Genomic DNA, 8,373 nt, shown 5'->3' on the forward strand with positions numbered 1-8,373 from the left:
TATAACTCTCTAAGGTTTTTATATTTGTCAAATTTAACTCCTGGGACTAACTTTTATTAACTTTTGTGGATGAAAAAATCATGTGACCATCACGTGATTAGATACGCAAATCGGTTGGTGAGTTTTTTTTTTAATGTAATTAGGTGATGGTCAAATTTAATCCATAAAATCTAACAAAATTTAAGTTTCAAATAGTTGTGAAAACTGGTATGGAATTAGTTGTGATCCTATAATATTTATAAAATTAAACCACCAAATCTCTTTTGGGTGGATTCTAGAACATAATTAATAATTAGAGCAAATTCAAAAAAATTTAATGCCTTATATGTATTATTATTCAAAATAATTTTTTTTTAGAAATTTCACCCCTAATCAAATATGAATTTGCTCCCCCCCCCCCCCCAAAATAAAAACAGTCATTTAAGGAACCAAAAATAAGTTTTAAACAATATATTAGTACCTCGTTTAAATAATAAGATTACAATTATGTTATACAAATCTTATAACAGTTATACTCAAATTCATTATTTTGTGAAATTTAATATTACATGAAAAATCTTTAATGCATTTTATACAATTATGTTTAGGTTATGTTGTTAAATAAAATTCATCATAAAATACCTATTTCATAGACTTTTTCCTCAAATATTTTGTCAAGTCCCATTAAGTACCATTCCATTCATTAGCATAAATAAAATCGTTACTTTCTAAATTGATGATCTACTTCTTCCTTTGAAATTTATTTTTAACCAAATAAAATTATCTGAATCCAACAAAATTTAGAAATTTCAAGTTTTTATGAATTTGTACAATTGAACAACTCTTATTAATCGAGTCTGCTTCCAAATAAATTTGAATATTATATAAATCAATTGGATTTAGGTTCTCTCCACTTCAATTTATGAAGCTCATTATTCTTCTATTTTTTCCTCTAACTAGAAAGATATCATTATCTAGTTTTTTTTTTTTTCTTGGATTGGTGAAAATGTTTGCATATGAATAACATTTAAATTAGCCTCAACTTGTTTGTCTTCGTATGCACAAAACGGGCTAAGGTTCTTAAGTTCTTTTTTGATTATTAAGTCGGAAGGCCCGACAAACCATATGCAACATTAATATAACCTCTGGGCTCTATTGGGTTTGAGTTGTTGAGGGGTTTATGATCATCTTTTTGGGTTTGAGTTGTTGAGGTTTATGATCATCTTTTAGCTTTCTTAAGCCCAAATACAAATCTCTCTCCCTCCCAAAATCCTACTGGTACCGTGTATGTATTTTTTAACGAAACCCTATGTGTGTGTGTTAAACTTTTCGATATCTTCCATTAAAAAAAAAAAGAAAAAAAAGATAGAATTTGGAACGGTATTGGCAATGTGTTGTTGAGGTTTAGGGGGTGTTTGGTGGTTGTTTCCAAACAATCATTTTCAGTTTTAAAACAGTATTTCACGCATTTTCACACACTTTTTTATCCATATGTATTTTCACAAATATTTTCAAATAATAATTTTTTGTTTTTAAACACATGTACCAAACAGGCCCTTAATCTTTTAGCTTTCTTATGCCCAAAGATAAATCTCTCTTCCATCCAAAGTCCTACTAGTAGTGTGAATATTTTTAATGAACCCGTATGTGTGTATTTAACTTTTGTTGATAGTTAAGAGCTTAAGATAGAATTTGCATCCCATTTTCCCATCAGAATTAGAAGTCATCTTTTTTATTATTATTATTATTTTTTATATGAGATATAAACTCTATTCTAGTCTAATCTAAGTATATATGCGTATGAAACTCTCTCTTAGAAACTTGAATCCCGGCTCTTGCCATTTTTACACCTCATAAACACTTATATTTGTAAAATGACAATCGCACCAAATGTGTGCAATGGTATAAGTCATCTTGCTAAGTGTTGGTGTGATGTTATAATTCCTTCCTCCTAGAGTCTTGTGAAGATTCCGAAATAGTGTAAATCTCATGGGAATATAGCCATATAGGGCATTTCTCCATTGTTTGCGTGTGCCTATCAAAGTCCTCTTTCTAAGGCATTAATAATGTTTTCCATTCCAAAGAAAAACAAAAGTAAAATAGTATAGATAATATAATGACGATATTGAACAAAATTATTGTGAAGATTACAAAACATAAAAACCAAACCCAAATAATTATTATGTTCGGTATAAAAATAAATAAAAAAACAAACTTAGGGCAAGGTTGGGCTGAAAAACCAAGAACCACTGATGTTTGATAAATCCATTAAAAAAAAAACAGACCAATCGGTAAAAACCCACAAGTATTTAGCCGAAAACTCCAAATCAAAGAGGTTTGAACAAAGAAATCACATATTAACTATTAAGTCAGACTTACTTGAGTGAAATTTGTTGGACTGAAAGAGTTGAGGCCAAGAAAGCTTGAGTAAGGTCGACAGAGCTATGAGAACTTGAGTGAGGTTGAGGGTTCCAGAGGGAACCAAATCAAGTATGTGTCCAAGTGTAGTTGAGAGAAAGAGTGGTAAATGTGAATTCATGAAGAAAGAAAGAGCCATTGGTTATCATTAATGTTGTCTAACTCAAGTGAGACAACACTAACTTGAGGGTCCTTGCAAAATGTGTTTTATTACAACTATGCTATTTAACTCTTTTTTTTTTTTTTTGAGGGACAACTCAATTTTCTATAGTTTGAAAAGTCCTCATTTTTTGTTCTCACTGTTCATTCTTACATTCTTTTAATAATGAGCTTTGAGAATTGAGAACAAAAATAAAACCAAACAAGAGAAGAGATGATTGGAGCAACATATTTTGAGTGATGAAAATTGAGTAAAACAAACATAGCTTAAGACATTGACCCGAAAATCAAGTTTGATTCGACTAGCCCAAGCTTAGTCCCCGATGGCAAGTCAATCAGTAGGTCTTAGATCCACAAATATGGGTAGATCCACACCATGACCCATCGATGTGGTGGCCTAGACAAAAACCAGCCCAAAAAATGTCAAAAAAAAAAACCACCCCAAATATGGGGCATTTTTATGTCTTTTTTATTAATTTAATAAAGAGTTCTTTATTTTGACTTCTTGTTGGGTTTTCTTTATTGGATTGCTGTAAAATTCGTGTGGGAATGATTGCTTTGTTGTTGGAGTTGTGGTAGATTTATTGTCGGTTGGTTGTTTTGTGGAAACGCGTCTAAGAAAAACAGTTTTGCTTGTTGGAAAACAAATTTTAAGAATATATTCTCAAACATATATATATATATATATATATATATATATATATATATATATTTGGTTTAGTTTTGAAAACACAGAATCAATAACTGTTTGCACTATCCCACACATTTTAGTGCAAGATAGATTTAAATACCCATAATCCTTTTATATAGCTGACATAAATTATTTGTCGACTATCTTTAATGTGGTAAAGTTTCAAAGCCGGCAAAGATATACAATACTATTATTGAAGCTTTTATTATCAGTGCTAACTGCTAACCATCCTCATTTATCTTCGCTGCAAATGAGTCAGTTTGTAGTTACCAAAATTTAATTCTTTACAACCCTTCGTAGTTAATATTGATGGTCGAGTAAATACACAAACTTTTATTTATAACATTTTATAATCAAATAAATTTTTATCAATTCTTATTTGGGTCTAATACTATGGTAACATTTTTACTCATCACTAATAACTCACCATAGTTGGTAAAAAGAAAAGGGTCATGTTAGGAAAATTTTGATATCACTTTTATAGGAAATATAAATAGCTGTCAACATAATTAATTATTTTATCATTTTTTCCATAAAATGTTTCTAAAAATAGTTGTTAAATCAATGCTTTTAGGGTATTTGTTAATATTTCTCAAAAGAGAAAATCTAAGAACACAACATTTTTCATAATTGTGATGTGACAGAGTGCGATTGGTAAAGAAAAAATAATAAATCAATGTGTAAGTAATGGTTAACCACTCACAATCTACCTTGTCAGAGTTATGACAAAAAAAATTGTGAAATAATTTGTGACTCTAGAACTATTCTCATAAAAATTATTATTTTATAAAAATTTTATAATTCTAGCATTCTTCTTAATTGTAAGTTGTAACGCATGGTATGTCATATAGGGAAACAAACCAAAATAAAATTAGAAAGTTTTGAAGTCTGTAATCTATGTGATCCGTATCAAAAATCATAATAAAAATTGTAGTTCCTGAACGCATTAAAAATTGGGCTTCTTAGAAGTCCAGTGGGCTTTTTTCCATTCATCCAAAGCCCACGGACGTTCGGTTTTATCGTTGTCTTAAAAAAAAAAAAAGAAACCAGCATCCCCAAGTAACGGGAAACCATAATTTTACACGCGAATTCTTAGCGCGTGTAGTCAAACTCCAGTACTTTTTTTTTTTTTTTTGATAGGTACTCCAGTACTTTCAGTTCACACTTCCCAACCAAGTAGTCAACTCTTTGTAATAATAATAAAAAAACACGCGCGCGTTTAATAAAATCACGGTCCCGAACTTGAGCAGCAAGGAAAGAAGGACAGGTTGGTCATTCTTGCTATCTCCCAAGGGTATTTTCGTAAATTCGACACAACCAGATGTGGTATAAGTAACACACAAACCCTATCTCGCGTTACTCACACCTCTGTATTTCTCTCTATCTCTCACACTCCGATTCTCTCTCTCGCGGCTAGGGTTTTAGCGCAGCTCTCTCTTCAGGTTCGATCTCTCACTCTCTCTGATTTCTTTTATATCTGATTCTTCGTTTATTTGATCCACTTTGTGTTTCTTTGAGAATCTGCTAAAATCGTGTATATATGTTTTTGTTTTTCACGTTGATAGTTGATGATTTATTATTTGGTTGATTTAGATTGTTAATATTTTTGTTGTTGATCTATGAAGTATCTATGAAAACCTTTGGTTTGTGTTTCTGCAACTGTAGCTACCATGCTTTTTTTTTGGTTAGATTCATGTTTATTTTCTTTGTTAGATTGATTTTAGATCTGATTGTGTAAAACTGATTGAAATATTTTGGTTTTGGTCTCTTATTATGTGATGATCTTGGTTATGTTTTTGGTATCTTAGTTAAGAGAATTAAATCTTGGTTAATCAGTGACTTATATAAGTATGTTCGATTGTTTTGCTTATTATGGTTTAAAGATTTTGTGATGACTCTTGGTTAGTTTTTTGTTATCTTAGTTTAGAGAATTAAATTTTAGTTAATCTGTGACTTATAAGTATGTTGGATTGCTTTGTTTTGGGTTGTGTTTGTTTATACGTGATGATTTGTTTTTAGTGCTTTATAGATTTTGTGATGAGCTTGGTTATGTTTTTGGTATCTTAGTTAAGAGAATTAAATCTTGGTTAATCAGTGACTTATAAGTATGTTTGATTGTTTTGCTCATTATGGTATAAAGATTTTGTGATGAACTTGGTTAGGATTTTGTTATCTTAGTTTAAAGAATTAAATCTTAGTTAATCTGTGGCTTTAAGTATGTTGGATTGCTTTGTTTTGGTTTGTGTTTGTTTATACATGATTGTTTTTTTTTTTGGCTTCAAATTGTGTAAATTTGTGAACATAATTTTGTACTTTAAATCGGTTCAGATGTTATAATTTTGTACTATGAACTATTATCTGATATATTGATGATTGAAAGGCTATTAATGTTGAATGGTCCTGTAATTTCTTGGTCTCTGAGTTTTAATGGAATTGAAAGTTAATTCTGACATGCTCAAAGTGTTTATCATGATTACCCTAAGTAGAATTATCTTGTTATCTCTTTATGCAATAGCTTCTCTTGTTGTTGATACTTTGGCTTTATAATTAAACTGGTATTTATTCCTGATATTTGGTGTTAATAAATTGTTGTTTTGGAATGGCTTTTAGCTATTATGGAATAGTGTTGTTGCATTCACACTTTCTAATTCACATTGAAGTAGCAATCTATATAAGCTTTCTGATGGTTATTTTTTTATTGTATTTCTTGACAGTTCATTAAGAATGGGTAAGGAAAAGGTTCACATTAACATTGTGGTCATTGGCCACGTCGACTCCGGAAAGTCGACCACCACTGGTCACTTGATATACAAGCTTGGAGGTATCGACAAGCGTGTTATTGAGAGGTTTGAGAAGGAAGCTGCTGAGATGAACAAGAGGTCATTCAAGTACGCCTGGGTGCTTGACAAGCTCAAGGCTGAGCGTGAGCGTGGTATCACCATTGATATTGCCTTGTGGAAGTTTGAAACCACCAAGTACTACTGCACAGTCATTGATGCTCCTGGACATCGTGATTTCATCAAGAACATGATTACTGGAACCTCCCAGGCTGATTGTGCTGTCCTCATTATCGACTCCACCACTGGTGGTTTTGAAGCTGGTATTTCGAAGGATGGACAGACCCGTGAGCATGCTCTCCTTGCTTTCACCCTTGGTGTCAGGCAAATGATTTGCTGCTGCAACAAGGTATGATGATACCATCTTATACCCAAGTATATTTGTTCTTTATATTGAGTTATATTATTGATATTAATGTATTTTATGCTTTGGTTTACAGATGGATGCCACTACCCCCAAGTACTCAAAGGCTCGGTACGAAGAAATCGTGAAGGAAGTCTCTTCTTACTTGAAGAAGGTTGGGTACAACCCTGACAAGATTCCTTTTGTCCCCATCTCTGGATTTGAGGGTGACAATATGATTGAGAGGTCCACCAACCTTGACTGGTACAAGGGACCAACCCTTCTTGAGGCCCTTGACCAGATCAATGAACCAAAGAGGCCCTCAGACAAGCCCCTCCGTCTCCCACTTCAGGACGTTTACAAGATTGGAGGCATTGGAACTGTCCCTGTGGGTCGTGTTGAGACTGGTGTTCTCAAGCCTGGTACGGTTGTGACTTTTGGCCCCACTGGACTGACCACTGAAGTTAAGTCAGTTGAAATGCATCATGAGGCTCTCGTAGAAGCTCTTCCTGGTGACAATGTTGGATTCAATGTTAAGAATGTTGCTGTGAAGGATCTCAAGCGTGGGTTTGTTGCCTCCAACTCCAAGGATGATCCTGCCAAGGAGGCAGCCAACTTCAGCTCCCAAGTTATCATCATGAACCACCCTGGCCAGATTGGAAATGGTTATGCCCCTGTCCTTGATTGCCACACTTCCCACATTGCTGTCAAATTTGCTGAGCTCTTGACCAAGATTGACAGGCGATCTGGTAAGGAGCTTGAGAAGGAGCCCAAATTCTTGAAGAATGGTGATTCTGGAATGGTTAAGATGATTCCCACCAAGCCCATGGTTGTTGAAACTTTCTCCGAGTATCCCCCACTTGGTCGTTTTGCCGTCAGGGACATGCGTCAAACTGTGGCTGTCGGAGTCATCAAGAGCGTGGAGAAGAAGGATCCATCTGGAGCCAAGGTTACCAAGTCTGCTGCCAAGAAGAAGTGAATCGTGCTGCACCAGGTTTCTGCAAGTGATGGCTATCATAGGTGTTATAATAAGGAATGGGTTCTTGCTAGTAAGCTATCAATCGTGAGTTTAAGGTTTTGTTTAGTTGGTTATTGCTTCAAGGCTTCACCTTCATCACGTTGGTGCTGTTCTCAGAACTGGGTGCTTGATCGGCGGTGGCGAGGCAGCTGTGTTGTTGAGTCCTAAGTATTTATTTTGCTTTTTTTTTGTTTTTGTTTTTATGGTGTCCTGTGAGACATTTATTTTCATCAGCAGCTATGGAGTTTTAGGTCTGTTCCTATGCTGCTGGGATGATTACTATTTACATTTATAATTAAGTTGTTAGTATTGTGTGTTTTTATTTAATTCTCTCTCGTCTATGAGTGTGGAACAGGATTATCTCCATTTCGTCCAATGGAATAAATTTCAAATGGGGATTAACTTGCTTCAACAGGTAATAGCTATTTCTAGGTTTTATAACGACGTCGTTGTTAACTGGTTGAATTGTTTTCAGAAGACTTAACATACCTCTTTTTTAACAAAGTAACTGGCAGTATATAATTGCTGCAATCTTACGTGAGAGAAAAACCTTGTTGGTGATTTGTTGCAGTACGTTGCTATCTATATATGCTTCTAGACCTACTGATGTGACACATAAATTAGTTATCAACCTTTATGTCCATCAAAGATGCTCGAGCTTTTTGTCCAGCAAGAGTGCGATTCTAAACATAGAATTGCACGGTAGTTGAATGTTAATTTTATATTAATATTTTATAAAAAATATCAGTCCTTTCTCTCTCCATGGTCTCTTATCTCTGTCTCTCCATCGCTACACTTGATCTCTGTCTCTCCATCGTTGAGCTCTTTCATCTCACGCCAAGCCTCTTGGTTCTCTGTCATCCCCTTTCTCTTGTTATGCCGATTCACCTCACCCATCTCCGTAGCTCTTTTACATCAAGCCTTTTTT

At 33.9% G+C, this 8,373-nt stretch overlaps 1 protein-coding gene across 1 annotated transcript; it reads left to right on the forward strand.

Moving 5' to 3' along the window:
• The first annotated feature begins 4,577 nt into the window (after positions 1-4,577).
• LOC142638648 (elongation factor 1-alpha-like) lies at positions 4,578-7,772 on the forward strand. Its single transcript, XM_075812694.1, has 3 exons — positions 4,578-4,689; positions 5,962-6,433; positions 6,525-7,772. The coding sequence occupies exons 2-3, from the start codon at positions 5,972-5,974 to the stop codon at positions 7,404-7,406; spliced, it is 1,344 nt and encodes a 447-aa protein (XP_075668809.1). The 5' UTR covers positions 4,578-4,689; positions 5,962-5,971; the 3' UTR covers positions 7,407-7,772.
• The last annotated feature ends 601 nt before the right edge of the window (positions 7,773-8,373 follow it).

This window comes from Castanea sativa, chromosome 6 (genome assembly GCF_040712315.1).
Source record: "Castanea sativa cultivar Marrone di Chiusa Pesio chromosome 6, ASM4071231v1".
In the NCBI taxonomy this organism is placed as follows: domain Eukaryota; kingdom Viridiplantae; phylum Streptophyta; class Magnoliopsida; order Fagales; family Fagaceae; genus Castanea; species Castanea sativa.

Coding starts and splice junctions, on each gene's coding strand:
- LOC142638648 (XM_075812694.1), top strand. CDS start 5,972: ATGGGTAAGGAAAAGGTTCACATTAACATTGTGGTCATTGGCCACGTC. Junction 6,434..6,524: donor TGATTTGCTGCTGCAACAAG/GTATGATGATAC, acceptor TTTGGTTTACAG/ATGGATGCCACTACCCCCAA.